Source organism: Pseudochaenichthys georgianus, chromosome 9 (genome assembly GCF_902827115.2).
Source record: "Pseudochaenichthys georgianus chromosome 9, fPseGeo1.2, whole genome shotgun sequence".
Lineage (NCBI taxonomy): Eukaryota > Metazoa > Chordata > Actinopteri > Perciformes > Channichthyidae > Pseudochaenichthys > Pseudochaenichthys georgianus.
Genome location: NC_047511.1, coordinates 26,262,058 through 26,281,186, shown reverse-complemented (window position 1 = coordinate 26,281,186; position 19,129 = coordinate 26,262,058). Strand labels below are relative to the sequence as shown.

General features: G+C 38.9%; 1 protein-coding gene across 2 annotated transcripts; it reads left to right on the top strand.

The window, feature by feature from the left end:
- The first annotated feature begins 115 nt into the window (after nt 1-115).
- On the top strand, nt 116-18,042 carry me2 (malic enzyme 2, NAD(+)-dependent, mitochondrial). Of its 2 annotated transcripts, none has more exons than XM_034090820.2 (15): nt 116-283; nt 6,265-6,418; nt 10,552-10,685; nt 10,828-10,977; nt 11,281-11,356; nt 11,696-11,857; nt 11,944-12,157; nt 12,337-12,434; nt 13,289-13,402; nt 13,543-13,654; nt 14,137-14,279; nt 14,370-14,472; nt 14,648-14,718; nt 15,296-15,394; nt 15,715-18,042. In XM_034090820.2, exons 2-15 carry the CDS (start codon nt 6,305-6,307, stop codon nt 15,880-15,882), a joined length of 1,758 nt encoding a protein of 585 aa, XP_033946711.1. In that variant the 5' UTR covers nt 116-283; nt 6,265-6,304; the 3' UTR covers nt 15,883-18,042. The 2 variants fall into 2 exon arrangements, with proteins under 2 accessions (XP_033946711.1, XP_033946712.1); XM_034090821.2 differs by lacking the exon at nt 116-283 and adding an exon at nt 5,495-5,537.
- The last annotated feature ends 1,087 nt before the right edge of the window (nt 18,043-19,129 follow it).

Here is a 19,129-nt window from a genome sequence, read left to right as displayed (position 1 = left end):
ACTAGTAACTACGACGGATGGGCTTCACACTAAAAAGAAAATCTTGCGCATGCCCGAGTCTTTACGGTAACCAAGGAGGAAATGCTGGCACGTGATTGGACGAGCGTCAAGGTTCCTCCACACTGAGCGTCTCCTCACTCTGCTGCATCTGCGGCTGCCGTTAAAGGACACACCAAGCGGTCAAACCACCACATTTAAACGGCGACCTCCAGGAGAAATATGCTGTTTAAACAGTAACCTTTTCAACGGAAATAACCCGCAATATTATAATACTCAAGAGCAGGTAAGCCGAGAAGTTTCTCTCTTTGAAATGGAAAGTCTTTGTGCGTCATCAAAGAACTTCGCGTTGAGCCAATAATTAGTGAGCAGGGGTCTGAATGAATGACAGCATGTGTATCATCAGGATATCTGTTTCGTGTTGGCGTGCGATTACAAATGTTCCAACATTTACTAACATTCGGTCGTTAGACTTTGCTTTCCTTTACCAGCTCGCTGTAACGGTTTTTTTTAAATAACGACACAGGTTGTTGTGGTCCCTAGTAGTTATTGGCTAGCTTTAGCTTGTAGCAGTTGTTAGCTTCATGTTTGTATCTGGCTGAAATTGCTAGGCTAAATACCAGGTTAGTTTACCACTGTAGTGAGATTCAGTTTTTATAACATTTTCATTAGACTTTTCTATGTAAACTTAGTAATATGCTCACACTAAGCAGATATAATTCATTATCTCCATTTCCACCTCTGACAGAATAAGGAAGTAGGGACAGTGAGGGATACATATCTATTTTATTGTATCAGTTTTTATCAACAAGGATAGCCGATGTTGCGACACATGTTGCTGTGGTTAAAACACGTGTACAACATTAGCACAGCACAGCAGCATGTTCATCATGGCCCGACACTTTCACAAAAGGAGAAACAAGATCTGAAGTTGTGGAGGGAATAATAAAAACACCTGTCAGTAAAACTATACCCAGCTGTCACTAGGCTAATGCCTAATTCTGCAATTACTATTTAAGACATAGTTGTACTAATACACTAATATTTTGGGATTGCCCTCTAAACCAGTTAATATACTCATGGGCCTTTTTGGTCTTAGTCCACTCGGATATCTTTAGTTGATCATTAAGTTATTTGTATAAGTTATTTTAAGGCTGAATAACTTATTTCCAATAAACTTAATGGAACATCTCTGTTAAACACACCATTTTAAAATGTGCTAATGCTTGATTATTTTTGGAGAAAACTTTCAATAAATCAGCTAGTTGATTATTACACAAGTCGACTAAGAATTTCTTAGGCAACCATATTAATATTGCTTTTGCTTTCATACAAGTGTACTCTGGTCCTTGTAGAATTCACCTCTGAAACCATAGAAGGTCAATACTTGAAAGCATGTGTGTGGGTTTGATTACATTGTGCCTACTAAGTCAATTCACATGTATTATCCAAGCGGCAAACTCTGGGGAACAGCCGGGAAGCCAATACGGAAGTGCCACACACTGCAGTTCATACATGGGCCGCTAGGGACTGGCTGCAGAAAGGAGCAATTTCCATAGACCCCCATGTTAAAATGCCCAACTTTACAGCAGAAAAAAACATGTTTCTACCCATGGATGCAATACATATTATTATCGATATAGTTAGATTCCACCTTCATGATTATGAATCTGTGAGTGAATTGTTTTCTAACACGACCCTTTTATTTATATTAGGTCTTAACGTTTGTGCATAAATTAGGGCGTGGTCACGTTGATGGACACGTACATGCCTCACTGTCAGCTAACAGCAACTTGTTCACTCTGCTAGGCTACAACCATAGAGACTACAACGTTAGTTAGTCATAGTACTGTACTTGATCCTTTAGCTTTAGCCGTGTTCGTGGTGATTGTGCCTTTTTTAGGGAATATTGTTACAAATACCAGACAATTAAAATGTCGTGCTGTGTGCTTGAATGTACTAACAGAACTTCCAAGAAGTCTAAAATGATAATATTATACATGTTAACCCCGTTCGCAGGTGTTTGTGTGCTTGGTAGCTTAGCTTGTTACTTATTAGCCAGCTAAGGACGTAACCCTTTATGCATACATATACATTTTAGTTTGTGATTCAGCCTTGGGTAAGACTTTTATAGTCTATGGCTATGACGCCCATAATGCTAAACGGGAGCAAATGTTAATAGGGGAGCCAATTATCCCAGTGGTGGCCGCCGGAGCTAACGGAGCCGCAGGGGGCTAGCTCCAGCCGGCGTCCCGGAGCTAGCCCACTGCGGCTCTGTTAGGTCCGGGCGGTGGAGTCCCTCTTTTCTCAACGTGTGAATGACAAGCATTACGAATAACAAAATATAGCTAATTCTCTTGCAGATCGTCTCATTTGATTATGAATGTAACGTTTATATAGGGGAACTACACTGTTAGCAGTAAGTTGGTATGCATGTATTTCATGTTAGCTTAGCTTCTTAGCCTGAGCTAGCTCTGTTTACTTCCAGTTCGGAGGCAGCAGGTCCCGTGACTCTGACGTCACAGTCGAGCCGTTAGTGGCCGACTCCGCCCACTAAGGGCTTCACGGCAACTCTGCAGAATCCTATGGGTGACGACACGGACACTACGTCCATTTATATATACCGTCTATGGTATTATCTCTTCGATTTACACACGGCATCTATTGCACGTCTGTCCGTCCTGGGAGAGGGATCCCTCCTCTGTTGCTCTCCCTGAGGTTTCTCCCATTTTTCCCCCTTAAACTGTGGGTTTTCTCTGGAAGTTTTTCCTTGTACGATGTGAGGGTCTAAGGATAGAGGGTGTCGTTTTTCTCATACTGATATTCTGAACAATCTGTGCTGTTGTATTTGCTGTAAAGTGTCTCTACTGTAGGCTATTTTTATTTTATGTACAGCACTTTGGCTCGACCAAACATCGTTTATAAATGTGCTATATAAATAAAATTTGATTGATTTGATATTTTTCAAGAAATAATAATTGCAAGCTTTAATGCGATTTGTGTAGCATTGGGTTAAACATTTCTAACCAAACACTAGTTTATCTAGTCAGGTGTCGAAGTTGGTCATGTACAGTAGTTGCACTCACATTAATACAAAGCTCATGACAGTTTCCGTCTGGTACTTGTCAGACACAAAGTAGAAAACACATTTACAGACAATCTGAGCATGTTTGATTCCTTTGGAGCTGACATGCTGATCAAGTCCCTTCACCAAGTGTTCAGGCGTTCTATGAACAGGCAGAAAGCTAAAATAAATGTGAACAACCATAAAACATTATTTTGTACAACACAAAGACTGTAATTCATAGAGGCTGCATCAAGGCTGCTTCAATTTGAATATCAAATCATCAGAGCACTAAAATGTCTAATTATTGTGGGTGCTGCTTATACAGTCTGACACTTTGATGCTTGCTAGTTTTCTGGATATGTAGTTGTTGTAGTGATATGTTAAATGAGTCATGTTGGTCAAAGTGAGGGGAACAGAATCAGACCAGTGTTAACTCTGAATCTGTTCTTTAACAAGAAATACAGGCTGATGGAAAATTAGATCCATGGTTGCCATAAACATAATTATGTTTATGCATTTTACTATAAACATAATTTATAAACTGAAAAGGTTGCTTATCAAAAGTATAATAGCATATCGTGATTGAACGCACTAAGCAGGTACTTTTATATAATTGTTGCAAGCGCTACTTGATGGAGCATGTGAGTGGTATCTTGTTTGAATGCATTTTGAGATCTATTTGTTTATCTCCATTCATATTTCCTTATGAGGGTGATTATTACTATAATAACATGGGTGGACAGTTGAAAGTAAGTGTAGTGATGAATGGAGCAGGGGTATGCAAATGTTGACAGCACAGATGGCTGTTACAATAACTGGCTCATATTAGGGTCGGTGTGTAGCGTGCTGCAGCAGCAGTCTGCTCTGCACGCAGGCTTCCTCCAAGTTTACAGTAAAACAAACTGGTGGTGTGACCAATGGCCATTTACAATTATTAATACTATTACTATTATTAGCATATATATATTTATATATATTTTGGTTGAAACTAAGCCAGAAAAAAAAAAATACACAAATAAAAAAAAAATATATATATATAAATAATAAAAAAAAAAATATATAAATAAAATCGATTTTTAAAAATAATATTCGATTATGGAGACTGTAACGAATAATCGAATAATCGCTGGCATCCCTAGCTCATATACCTCATTCACACCAACGGTGTTTCAGGGCCGGTTCGGAGCTGGAGCTTGAAAAGCACCGGGTTTTCCTGTTCACACCGCAGCGGAGCAGCCTCTTAGCTCGGGAATCCGGTTCGTTTTAAGCACCAACAAATTGTCCGGCCAGAGAAAAAGCACCGCATACGTCACGCTTAGGTCGAGGCGGGGCAGGGGCGGGATCAACTCCTGAACAACAACAAAAAGCCCGCGTTTTATCCAGTTTGTACACAACGATGGAGAAACTTAACAAGCAGCAGTGGTCCACTGAAGAGACCAGCTACCTACTGGGAATCTGGTCTTCCGAAGAGGTACAGAGGAAACTGGAGCAGAATCGGCCATTGTTGTTGTTGTCGGTGTCAGCTGTGAGGGGCTTCCGCACGGTTTGGCTTTATGAAGCAGGCAGGCAAACGGTTACGTCATGACGCAGCACCAGTCGGACTCTGGGCGGTGTGAAAAGAGCCGGAGCTAAATCGAAGAACCGGTTCTGAACCTGAAAAGCTCTAGCACGGAGCTTGAACCGGAGTTGCGTTGGTGTGAATGAGGTATTAGATGTGATTTCTGCCACCTGAGCTCAGCTGCATGTGGTCCAGGCCGTGAAGTCATTCAAAGGAGCCAGCTCTTTCCTCTAATCGGCCTATAGGTTAAAATTATATTTAATTTGAGATTGTTTTTGTAACAGCTGACTGTAACATCTATCTTGTAATTTAAAGGAATACCTCTTTCAGCATTCTGGTCTCAGCACTAGACTTCAGGGAACTAAAATAGAAACTGTGTGTGCTGTGAAAATGCTCGTGTCGTTGTTGCCCACATAACTTGCTTACAGGTCCAGTTGCATTTCCTCTGGGTCATGTCTTGACCTTAGGAAGGCCAAAAATATTTTGGGATTGAAAATAAAATACACCAGAGCAGAATTCAGAAGGTTGGATTAAGATATTATTCTGGCTTGATCTCTGTAATATCAGGACGCTTAAACAATATGCCCTTTTTTACATTCACATTTAAAGGCACAAGATTGCGTAGTACTTTTTTAGGCCATTAACTCTGCATGTTTGGTGGGAAAGCAACATTTACTTTCTGGGTTCAGTCGGGATACAACCCTTTGGCACGATATTTATCATGAGGGGGAATCCACTCTCAATTGTAATTTAAAGAGGTTTTTCCGAGAACCTTTATCTGGCCTTTTTCTGCACCCACAACAACGCAGCACAAGACAGTATCACTGCGCATGCATGACATAACTCACAAAGACTATTCCAGGCCACCAACAGCAGCTGACAGTAGGGTAGGGGCCCTTGAGTAAAGGTTGTTTGGTAGGAAAGCTTTTTTATCTTCTCTCCTAAAATAAAAGACATGACTTATTCTGAAAATGCTCTGATAATGGCACATATTTTCTGTGTGATTTGTTAGTGGTTTTCTTGTGATACTTATATCAGCCTGTCTTTCCTATCTGTCGACTCATGTCATCTTGATTTACTGTAACTTGTTTTCTCTCCATGTGGAGCTCTGTGCGAAAAGGATTATGACAATCTTTCAAGGCTTTGTTTGTCAGATGACGCACTAAATCACTTCTCTCTACACCCAGATTAATGATGCTGCTGTCTGCATTTCTAATCATCGAGTGTTCGTTCAAAGACTTCTGGGATTTATTGTGCGCCAGTGGGATAACTTACTGTCATGGTAGCATAAAGTCTAATGATGTCATATGTTCAAAGGTTGTGGCAGCATTGCACTTCCTGTCCTGATTGGCAGAAGGAAGAGTAGTTAAAGCAATAATTTTTAACAACCCAATGACACTAGAGAAAATATTCACATGCACTCAGACTGCAAGCTTAATAATTGATGATTGGATTGTTTGAAATAAGAATAAACTACAACTGAAAAAACATAAATAGGAGACTTCTTAGTATTATTCAGTATCCCAGAACAGCTACCTATTATGGCCAACATACATATCCATTGTTTTGCTCCGATGTCGAAAGATAACAAAACTTTAGGTTATTTTGTTGACTTTGTTTCTCTTTCATTTTTTTTCTCCAGCTTTTCCCCAGTGGACCTTCCAGACCAGTGACAGTCCACCATGTTGTCCAGGTTGAAGACAACCTGGTCTCTGAGGCCCTGTGTCTCTGTTTGCAGATGGGCACACACCAAAGATAAGGGCAAGCCCCTTATGCTCAACCCGCGCACCAACAAAGTGAGTGGATTACTGACAATGTGTCAAAAAACACATGGTGGTTAAACGGCATTATTAACATGTCATAAGCTGCCCTGGTGGAAAATAATTGGGTGAGTTTCAGAATAATCTTTGCTAATGAAATACAGAAATACCAACAAATGTAGTGCAAACCATGATCATATACTGCTTTAAAAAGTGAGTATTATGCAACCACCACATGCATTGTTTCACACAGACAACATGGCATTATAAAGTCCTGTCAAGCACTGCATCAGTTCATCTTATCCCTGAGCCAGTGGTTGGTTCTGCTTATAAATAGAACAACTTGCCCATCAGTGCCAATGCTTTTTCAGCAGCTGGTTGGCTGCTGTTCATTTTCTGCAGTTGGACTTTGCCTGGCTTGACAGACTTTAGACCAGGGGTACTCAAATACAAATTTTAAAGGTCCAAAATAAATGTTTCAATAAGACAAAGGTCCGTTTATTACGGTCATTCAAACTTTTAAACAATTGCAACAAGATTCTTAACACGAGGTTGCAAAAACAAAAATAATCTGTATGCAGCAGTTTTCATTGTTATTGTGTCTGTGCTTGATCCCTCAGAGTCGCAGTGTAAGAGCTGCAGTTATGAATAAAGGCAGCTGCACTCTTTTTCGTTCAGCATTCCCATTAGTGCTTTATAAATGTCTTGCCCCCTTGTGTGTCCACTGAGGTTCGTCAGACCCAACACATCTTCAACAAACTCCCCCTTTGCCTCATCATAACAACTCACAAACACCAGCAACTGAGCAATGTCAGTGGACTCATCCACAGCTAAGGAAATGCACTGTGCATTTTTTATTCCATCACAAACCTGATTAATCAAATCACCAGCCAGTATTTATGTTCTTCTGGTTGCTGTGGAATCTGAGAGGGGGATTTGCTTGATTTTACCTGTTATTTCCTCTTTTTGTTTGCCTTCAACATGGTCTCCATCACTTCAGTCATGCATTCTTTTATACTCCAGTTATTATCCAGTGGGAAGTCCTTACCTACTAACCTAGTTAAATCAAAGTGGTTACTTTTTTTGGCTGGGCAGTGTAGTTTTACACACCGTCTTATTTGACTTTCTCAGGACTTAAAACAATTTTTTGGGGGCAGACCCCCTCAAAGAAAAAAATATATTTACACACGTAAGGTCATCATCTTAATAGTTTTGTATGCTCATCCGTGAGCAGAGCATCAAGTTGACATGTCTACAGCTGAATGCGGCGATTACCATCTTGTTCAGCAAAACGCCTCACAAACGTATTCAGATCAAAGCTTTAGTGGGTTTTGATTCAATGCTGAGTGCAGCCACACTGACAGTCTCTTCTCTGTCAGTGTGGACCGCAAATATACCTCATTCCTTCAGTGCTTGGGTCCGAATGCTTCTCGTTTTGCGCCGTCCCGTTCAAATGAAATCGCCGCCAATCATGATTCATATGTCCACGCTCGCGCCAGGACCGGGGGAGGGGTTACATGACGTGCAATGCATCTTGTGCTGCATTCACTTGCACTCGGACATTAGAGACTTTCTCTCATAAATGTCCGATGAGCGCTGTTTGCAGTCTATGGACATAGCGGATAATTTTGACTCGTTGCGTTGTGGCGATGTCTCGCAGATAACACAGATAATACATATGAAAAGTATCATTTGCTCAGAGTCCAGAGACAGTTGTGGTTCGGTCCGGATCCGGACCGGAGTCCGTACTTTGAGGATGCCTGCTTTAGACAGATGACTCCCTGCAAAACTACAGTAATTGATATTTGAATATTACACTTTTCAAAGCCACTGTACTTTATACTGAAAATATATATTTCTAGATAGCTTCCAAACTAATCACCGATAGCTTCCAAACTAATCACCGTTTTCATAAACCTTATTAGGTTTATGAAAACGGTAATTCTCAGAAACCTTTACTAAACTAGAATTGCTGAGATAATCTGACAGTGCAATTTTGGCATTGTGTCACATCAGGTGGAGTGTAGCTTTTTTAAAGTCAGAAACGCATTAATATCACTTTTGACCTCTGCTGGATTTCTGACTGAACCCAGTATCACTGCTCGATGTGGTCAGAAATGTCTTTTGAATCAAGTTTGAAAACCTTTTTTGTGCAATTGCTTATTAGTAAGTTTGGGGTCTTATTTTCTGAACTGCAAATGCTTTTTAAAAGTAGTGTGTTTTAAATAGTTTGATTATGTATGTCTATTTTTCCTTTTGTCTTTATTTGACTTCTCTCTGCTTTTTTAAACAATGTGCTAATCCTTGTGTAAAGAGCTGCAAACTGCCTTGTGTTTAACATGTGCTCTACAAACACATAACCACACCTAACAGGGGTGTCACTTTTGCATTCCTGTTGCAAGGTGGGGACTTCAATTGAAAACGGTGTCTCATATTGTTGATAGTGGATGTGAATAGTTTGCCTGGGTGTCTCGTCAGGTTACTGCAAGCTACAAATGACATTTGAAACATGAGGCTGTAGCTGCTTGAAGTTACGGCCTACACTACAATCACCCAGGAAGAGCGCCTCTTCAACCCCTGTTCCTCCTACTAGGAAACAGCCGTGGACAGCTGCTATACACAATACATGTTGTGCTAAATATAAAAATACTGGTCAGAGGTTAACTGGCTGATAGTCCTACAAATACTGTACTAACAGCACCTTTATTTCACAATGCACTTCTGGCCTTCCTCATTGTGTTCCTTTTATCTATTTGAGCAGATTCTGAATTTTTTAATAGTATGAAAAGTCACTGAGTTTATTGTGTCTTATATTTAAAAACACTGAAAATCGCATGAAACAAGACAAAAACGGCAACGGCTGGTTTCTCATAGGAAGTGTTGCCAGATTAGAAGTGACTGGCATCAGCAGACTGAATTACTGTGACTGTCATGACTCATCATACCTCAACAGCAAAGGTCACAGTGTTGCAGACATGCATTGTTCATTACATTACACAAATGTACACCAGATGGTACAATCTAGTCTCTAAGATGATATATATGATCTCACATTTCTTAAATGTTTTTAACAAATCAAAAGTGTTTTACTTGCATAAATCAAATGAATATTGAAACCAATGTCATGCCCAATGTATAGATAAAATGAGAAACGCATATCAAAACGGCACAAATACGCGTTTTTAGGAAATCAGGTTAGGCTTCCTCTTTTTTTTAATGGGTTTAAATCACTTGACATACTCAAAATAAATGTTAAACCACAATTTGGAAAAAACTAATCTGAGGGAACATTTCTATGTAAAAATGGAAATGGGAGATATCAGAGGTTTGCAGCTTGCTGGATTCTGTTGGGAGGAACTGAGTACTGGAGCTGAGGGAAGTGAAATCCTCCATCAGCATGATTCAGCACTTTGCCAGGGGAGCCCCCAGCATTCATCACAGAATAATCAGCCCCAGCCACAGATGTGAGGGCCTCCAAATGTTATGCGCATATATCATTCAGAGTTGGGTTCGTAAACCTACATACAGGCTTACATACACTGCAGGATCATGAAACACGTTGTACCCCTCCGCCACATCATCTCCTCTATACAGCACTTGGGGTGTTTCTGCCCAGGGTCCTCCTTATTGGCTTCTTTAAGGCTACTCCCCTCTCTTACCCCTTTAGCCTCCTTTCCCCTACAGAAAAATGCTTTCATCTGGCCTCCACATTTCACTTTACTGTAAAAGGTCAAATGGTCAAGTGGTCACCCTCCTCTTAGGGCTCATGGGTAATACCCTCTCCTGACCATTTCCTGCAGCAATGCTAAGAGACAACTTTCAAAGGATGAACCAGAGTGCATTTCAGTCATATCCGTTATTAGTCATATCCTGTAAGTGAATATGCGCATAGTACCAAATACCATCATTACATTCAAGCAACTATGTGAAGTAAACTGAATTAGAAATACTAGGATCGCAAACATGCTTCTGCACAAGAAGAGTTTAGAAGCTCAGAGAAAACAAAACATCCAAACAAGCTATCTTTTACAATTTTCACAACCACAGTTTATGAACAATCCTGCCCGTTAAAGGTAACTTGTCATAAAGTTATTCTCTGAGTGGTTGTTTTATTCACATTCTCTTTGTCTCCCTACTCATTTCCAGTTGCTTTCTGTGTGTTTCTGCAGGGCATGGCCTTCACTCTCCAGGAGCGACAGATTTTGGGGATACATGGTCTGCTGCCTCCCAAAGTGGAGACTCAGGACATTCAGGCCATGCGCTTTCAGAATAATCTCAAGAACATGACTGATCCCCTGCAGAAGTAAGGACATATCATATCTTAAAGTACTGGAACACATACCCACAGCATTCTGTTGGTTATTAATGATGTTTGTCTGAAACATCTCCTTCCATACAGTTGACACTTTTCTTTCTCTTTACATTGTTTCTCCTTTTCCACAAAGGTACATCTACTTGATGGGCATCCAGGAAAGGAATGAGAGGCTTTTCTACAGGGTGCTGATGGAAGACATCGAGGAACTGATGCCAATAGTTTACACTCCCACTGTAGGCCTGGCCTGCACACATTATGGACACATCTTCAGACGACCCAAGTAAGCATGCAGTGAAGCTTTCAATAACTGACTACTGAAAGAGAAAACAACAACAAAAACACAAGGATTTTTGTTCTGACAGTCTAAGCCTTTTATGTAGGTTTTCATCTGGTGGCTTTATATAATGTATAAACATCTTTATATAACAGTGTGTTACATGAGCTGTTGACTTTTTTAAATTATGGTGGTTGTGTTTGTGTCAACACCCTGACTGAAATCATTTTGAGGATATTATTGTTGTTTGTTTTTATTTTTTAGTGAATAGAATCTTGACATTACTCATTGGCTTTTTTCTCTCACCAGAGGTTTGTTTATCTCCATTCGGGACAAAGGACACATTCGTTCCATCCTAGACAATTGGCCAGAGACTGATGTTGCAGTGAGTAGCTGAGAACATCACCACAGTAACACCTCGTCTAACTGAAGCTAATGTCTATAATACTGTTTAAATGAGTCTACTAGGAACCTTCATCCCTCAAAAGCATGCAGACAAAGGATTTAAAAAAAAAAAATGAATTGTGAAAATGAATTGTGGCTACACTGATTTATATCAACTTAAAGTCGAGTTATAGACATCACATTAATTTTGAAGTCTTCTTAATTAACTCATCATGCCTACATTCACCTGGCCAAGGTCCAGTTTCCCGTTGTTTACATCTGTGTGATATCTGGGATTTTGGTGACTAATGTATTCTTTTCCATATGCCTCTTGATCTAGGCGGTAGTGGTTACTGATGGAGAGCGTATTTTAGGACTAGGGGACCTGGGTGTTTATGGAATGGGCATCCCAGTTGGAAAACTCTGCCTGTACACAGCCTGCGCCGGCATTAGACCTGAGCGATGTCTGCCTGTGGCCATAGACGTTGGCACCAACAATAAGGTAGGACAGATATGTGTGTGTTTTCTGTATATTGTATTTCTGGACATCCATTATGCTTCATATGCTTTTTCTTTCCCGTCAATCAGACTCTCCTCAAAGACCCGCTGTACATGGGCCTGTACCAGGAGCGAGATAATTCTCAGGTCTACGATGATCTGATTGATGAGTTCATGGAAGCTGTGGTGGACAAATACGGGCAGGGCACACTCATCCAGTTTGAGGACTTTGGGAACCACAATGCCTTCCGCTTCCTCAGGAAGTACAGGGAGAAGTACTGCACCTTCAACGACGACATCCAAGGTTCGGCCCTAGATACTGCACTTAGGAGTTCTACTTTATTATAATGCCATAACGTTGAGCTACTGAATCAACATTTCAGTTGTTGTGAGCCCTCCTACCTGAAAACAGAAAGTGGTTAATTGTTTGTCTTTAAAGCAGATATGTTATTGTTTACTGTTGGATTATTTGCATGTTTTCAGGCACTGCAGCTGTAGCCCTTGCTGGTCTGTTGGCAGCTCAGAGAGCCATTGGCAAACCCATCACTGAACATCGGGTGCTTTTCTTGGGAGCTGGAGAGGTATGATAATATTTATTAATATTTATTAGTCAATTTGGAATTTTTCTCTTTTTCCTCTCCAATTTCTAATGTGAAGGTCCCATATATCAAAACAATTTGTACGTGCAACGATACTGACCAAAGCCGGTAATACTAAAAAAAAATATTGCCAAGGTTGACGATTACATTTCAAGGAAATATTGATAGGACTTGTTGTTTTAATTCTGCATTACGACATAGATTTTTGAAAGATCTGCACTTTTGTTACAAATATTGGTGTACACTGCTTAAACACATTCTGCTTTTGCCTTCCCAAATAACGCTATGCAATCAATAAAGGGAGATACAACGTAATATTTCACAGTTTTTACATATTTGAACATGTTTACAGTCAAAAAAGGTTGGAGTGCAATAAAAGTACATAAAAAGCAGGTGTGGAGATCTGCTTTTCTGCCTTTTTATAAAGGATTCTCTGAAAGTGTACAAGGAAACATTTGAATCTATGTAATGTTGTCTAGAAAGGCTATAATGACAGAGTGGGTTGGGAATAAATGTCCTTCTGTTTAGTTGTAAAGATCTACTATCTGATGTCTACAGTTTAGTGAAATGTAGATACTGTATTGGTGGTAGGATTTGTATTTTTGAGAGAGAATGGGGACCTCTCTGAATCTTCTTGGGATTAAGGGAAGAAACATAACTGAATTAACTGAGCTCAGAGATAGTTTTCTTCATCTACAACACCATTCGTCATTTTTGTGTAACTTCTTTTACAACAATAAAGAAAGAATATGTCAACAAATAGAAGTTGTAAATGGTTTAATGTTGTAAACACTGTCTTTACTTTTGGTATTTCACTTTGGTAATTTCCTTCCTAGGCTGCACTTGGTATTGCCAATCTGATCGTCATGGCGATGATGGAGAAGGGAATGTCCCAAACTGAGGCCAGAAATAAGATCTGGTTGTTCGATAAACATGGCTTACTTGTAAAGGTTAGTTTGGACGATGCAGAAATCAACAACCAGAACATGCATTACCTGTCTGTGTAGCTTTCTGTCTGGCTCACTGTTAGTATACTGTTTAATTAGTGAACAAAGAGTTTACTTTTGTTTTGATGTATTGTTGCAATCAGGGCCGACAGGAGGAGACGGACACTAACCAGGAGGCGTTTCTCCATGACAGTCCAGGGTCCGTGCAGAGCTTCCTGGATGCCGTCAACACCATCAAACCCACAGCTATTATTGGTGAGGAACTTTCCATCTTCTTATTTGTGTAACTGTAAAACCTTGTTTGGAATATGGGTTTTTAGGTTTGAGCCAGAATAAAATATCTCTCATGCTCTTATTTATTATGCTGTTTTATGAAAACACAAGATTTATCAGGTCATTTGAATAACTATATTTTATATTTAGGATTTTTATTATTCATCCAATCATTAAAGCATTCTGTCAATGTAAATGCGTCCTCAGCTTGTGCGGAAATGATAGAATAAAAAAAACATTTCTCCTTCCTTCTTCCACTTTTAGGCCTTTTAGATCAGGTCTGACAACATTTCTGTTTTACACTGACTTTTCTTAAATCACATAATAATTAGTTTCTTACCATTGTCTTGTATTTTATACCAGTCTGTTTTGTATTTTCTGTTAACTTGGTTCTTTAATGACTGTATTTAATAACATTTTAATAAAAACATTTAATATTTAAATAATGTTGCCATTCCTTCCAGGTGTTTCCGGAGCTGGCCGTCTGTTCACTCACGATGTCCTCAAAGCCATGGGAACTATGAACAACCGACCAATCATCTTTGCCCTGAGTAACCCCACCACTAAAGCAGAGTGCACAGCAGAGGATGCCTACACACTAACTGATGTACACGGCTCTTTCCTCTCCTTTGTTTCATGTTGTTATTGTTCTTTTTCCCACTATCACTCTATACCAATTTGTTTTTTGGTCCCACAGGGCAGATGTCTTTTTGCTAGTGGCAGTCCTTTCGGTCCAGTGACTCTGAGCGATGGGCGCGTCATCACTCCTGGACAAGGGAACAACGCTTACATCTTTCCAGGTGAGTAAATGCTTTTTTATCGGAGTCATTCCATGTACATGAGACTGACTTTCAGATACAGTGTGAGAAGTGGACAAAGCCTAGTATTTTCACCATCTTTGCACTATGGACAACATCATTACATTACAAAGAGTAATTGTATTCTGTTTGAAAACCTTTTGAATGTGGATTGCAGGTGTGGCCTTGGCTGTGATCCTGAGTGGAGTGAGACACATCAGTGACACCGTGTTCCTAGAGGCTGCTAAGGTCTGAAGTCAATGCTATGTATTTCTCCTATCTATTTTTCAAACTTCGTAAAGTTCTTTACCCCCACCCTGCTCTTTCTCGCTGAGTCTGTCATGTATGCATCCGCTGTATGATCTTATAGAGAGAGACCCTCTTTAACCCTTTCACGTCTCCTGTTCCCTCTTTTCCTAGACTAACATCTAACTTTTAAAAGGCTGATCCAGCTTTGCCCTCTGTCCTTCTGTGTTCCTCCCTTTCTCACTTGCCTGCATTTGACTTGTTTCGATTGATAAATGCAATATTTATGTAAATCACACTGTCTTAGAACTTATTATTCAATATTGAAATAATTTGCATGAATTATTGCAAACAATATACTATTGTTTGCAAGTTTGTAATATGAGTAGTACTTCTGTAACCTGAATTAACCTTTATAATTGTTCTGATATATTTGTATTCAAATGTTGTCTTACTCAAAAGCACATATGTAATATATGACTTCATACTTCAAAAATATGCTGTTAGCAAATGTTATTAGTGGTTTTTATGTGTCTTGTTTTTCATATTCAGCCTAAAAGTGTTTTTCAACTCCTTCCAGACCCTTGCAGAGCAGCTGACCGATGAAGAGCTGGCAGAAGGCAGACTCTATCCTCCGCTCTCCAACATCAGAGAGGTCTCTCTCCAGATGGCTGTCAAGGCAAGTCTCCTGAACATTCATCTGAATGTTTCACCTCTTGATAAACCTTTTAATCCAAAGTCTTCTGGCCTAAATGTAGACTCTTTTATCATTATTTGATTTCTAAAATCCATGGATGTGTTGCACCACACCTTGACAATGTAATAATGTGTAAGATTAAGCTATTTCGCTTTGAATTTTGATGCCATGATACGTATTTCCTCCCAGTCAAATTTGGTCGAAGTTGTCCAAAAACGTGTGGTCAGTTTATCTTTCGATGTCTGTTTTCTTTTTGTGTCAGGTTTTCCAGCATCCATACTAAACCTTCTCTCTTTCTGTAGGTGGTGGAGTTTGTCTATGCTAAAGGCATGGCGTTTAGCTACCCTGAGCCTGTGGACAAGGAGAGCTTTGTACGGGATACTGTGTGGGACACCGACTACGACTCCTTCCTGCCAGACACTTACGAATGGCCAGGTGTCAGCTACAGCCCCAAGACTGACGAGAAATAGACCAAACCCTCACCTTCGTTTTCCACTTCACTCTTCATCGCAGTTCTTATGAGAGGATCATGATTATCTTGTCAAAAATCTGTTTATTAAAACAGATAGTAGTAAGTAGTGCTACCATGTCACTGCATGTGCACTAAATCATTCTGATTAGATCTGTGAAAAAGGTATAGTGGAAAGTGACATTTGGAAGAACAAATTTAAACAGAAATTGACAATTTAACTTAGAATCCTAATTATTTATCACCTCTGTATCGCATGTAACCAGGACATGAAGGGCCACCTGGTGGTAGGAAAAGGCAGTGTGGAAATCTGGTTTAATTGTTGAAACCTCAGAAAAGGTTTGAATTATCAATACTCAGTTTTACAACAAAAATAACTGAAATAACTCTAAATTAATTATATTACAGTAAATTATAAAGAAACATTCTGTGGTTTTAATACACTCTTGTAAAAAGGAACCAAAACACCAAATGCTATACTCCGCTTAAGCTCAAGATGGGCTTTACAAGATACTAGAAATGACTCCATGATCTATTTTGTGTTTCTTCTCAGTCATTTATATCCTGAAACAGAGTTACTCTATTGTTAGAATAAACAATATTATTATCTTTACCCATTTGAAAGGTACACTCCATATTTAATTTAAAGAAGAGTCTTATTTGAGGCAGAGAAATTGTTGTTGAACTTCTGACTCGGGTTGGTCTTGGGTGAGCACTACCCACTACTATGACTATTCGGCTACCTAAATATAGCTACAATTAGTGCACACATTAGCATAAAGTACGGAAATGGCCTTTTTCGATGGATTGAGCTCTTCAATGATCTATCATTGCTCAGTGTTAGATATATGTTTACAAAATTCCTTCTTAACGCATGTATAAACACGCTTAGCATTCATTGTTTTGTGTGGAAACAAGTAGAGACGGAGGGGAAACAAACAATAATATTATGAAGACAGCCAAGGAATCAATGTCCACTCCAGCATGTCATATGTTTGAATGCTTTTGTCAAATTGTATTTATTTCTCTGAATTTATTAAATTAAATTGTCAAGGGATGTTTTCAGATGTGCTGTATATTCATTAGAAACCCTGACATCAACACTCCTTTAATGAATTGTGCTTAGAAGCATCTATCCCTAAAAACCAACGCTTGGCTTAACTGTGATATACATATTCAATATAACTATCCCTAAATGTTTAAGTGAACAATTTGCAGTATTAAATAATTGGATAAACAGTATTTTCCCTTAAAATATATTTTGTGTACTATACAGAAATGTTTGCGATTGTGTACTGAAGGCAAATATATAAAGTTGTTTAGTGCGTCCACGTGTGTTTCGGCAGGTTATTGTGTGTTTCACTCAATGGACACAACACACTTCCAGGCTCATATTAACGGTTTTTGTGCCGTTCATAAAACAAAGCATTCGAAAACAAGCCAATATAAAAATACATTAGCATACAGATTTAAAATGAAATATGCTTGAATAGAAGGAAAACAATCTCAGTTACTTTTTAATTTCAATATATAGCTCTTAATTTAATTTAAATAAATAACAAGCAGTGGTAAACAGAAGATTTAAAGCAGTGGTCACCAACCTTTTTAAGCCCAAGAGCCCCGACCTCGGCCTAGGTGAAAGGCGAGATCTACCTATTGCAGAATTGAGCGAAAAAGACAGCACTTCCAATTTGAGGCCTTTTATGTATGCTAATTGCATCTGAATATACATCAAATCATTTGGTGTAACTTCCAATTTGACAGGGGTCGCTAGTCTCTGGCACTGTTATTTTGGGTGTCGTGGGCTGAAAAATTTGGGAACCTTTTTTGGGTTTAGACTGTGCAGCTTCAGGTTGTGAACACATTTATTAAATGATTAGAACAATTTTAACCTCAGCAAGTGTTTGCTCTTATGTCCATCCAGCTGTAGTTACTGACTGTAATCGTCCAGTATGAATTTGTATGTTTCGTGGTTGTTTTTCCTCATGCAAGTCGTGTTGTCCCCATAATAAAAATGTAATCGCTTTTTCCATATAGTGTGTGCACTTATATGGTGATGTGTCCTTCAAGTCTGTTTCTGAAGATTATTTTTGTTACAAAATCCTATTGCCTGAGCATTTGTACGTAGAGAATATGTGCAGAATAAACAGTTTTAAAACGACGTGATACTTATGTCAATTGGTTTCCGTGTTGATAAAGATTTAGGTAGTGCCTGTTTTACTATGTTGTTTTAGTCTTTGGATGTTATAATGCTAAAACCCTTTTTTGTAAGTGGGTGGTGAAGGCTCACCAGTCAAAACAAAAGATCTCTATACCTTTTTTTTCTATATCGTGACTTTTTTCATGAAGTTTGCAACATAGGCCTACTATACTATGAATATATACTTTTTATTGAGATTTAACCCCCCCCCCCCCCCCCCCCGATATTTTCAACAAAGTAATACTATATGACTTGTTTTATATTTTTTCGAGATGCTACCCTATACTCAAAATATATTTGCTATTTTCTTACGGTATGGACTTTTTTTTATATGAGTTTTAAAAATGTTCACAGAACTATACTATGACTTTCTTCATGACATTTGTCACATTCTATTTTATTACTTATTTTCATATGTTTGGACATACTATAGCCTACTATGCCTTTTTTATATTTTTCAACAAACTATACTTTGACTTTTTTATATTTTTCGATACACTATGAATTTTTCATATCTTTTTACTACCTAGTAGGCCTAATATTCTATTACATACTTTACATTTTTAGACTCGACTTTACACTTTAATAATGTCACCGTCACTACCCGATCTGTACTGCGCATGTGCGAGATGGTCCGCCATATTGGACAACTACATACGGCAACCCAAATAGGTTACTTGACACAGTGGCGTTTGGCAAAGCACAAAAAGAACACTAAAACAAGAGATGAGTTATTGTTATTACGACGTGACTTCACCATTATTTAACAACTCTTTTTATTGGGTTCTTTTATTTGGGGTTAAGTACATTGCCAGAATAAGTGAGAAATGGATTTAACTTCTGTTACACAGCTATTGCCTATGCCATACATTTTTGCATACATTCACAGTAAATATTTATTCAGTATGATAGCTGTCTAACAGAAGTTACATCCATTTCTCACTTATTCTGGCAATGTACTTAACCCCAAATTAAAAAAAACAATAAAAAGAGTTGTTGCTGTTGAGTTGTTAGTATTGCGTTTGGATCATTATGGAGCCAGCCAGGA

Bases quoted from the DNA above. Each gene is read 5' to 3' on its own strand.
- me2 (XM_034090820.2), top strand. From the start codon at position 6,305: ATGTTGTCCAGGTTGAAGACAACCTGGTCTCTGAGGCCCTGTGTCTCT. The intron at 10,686-10,827 runs GTAAGGACATAT...TTTTCCACAAAG, and splicing joins ATGACTGATCCCCTGCAGAA to GTACATCTACTTGATGGGCA. The intron at 15,395-15,714 runs GCAAGTCTCCTG...CTCTTTCTGTAG, and splicing joins CTCTCCAGATGGCTGTCAAG to GTGGTGGAGTTTGTCTATGC.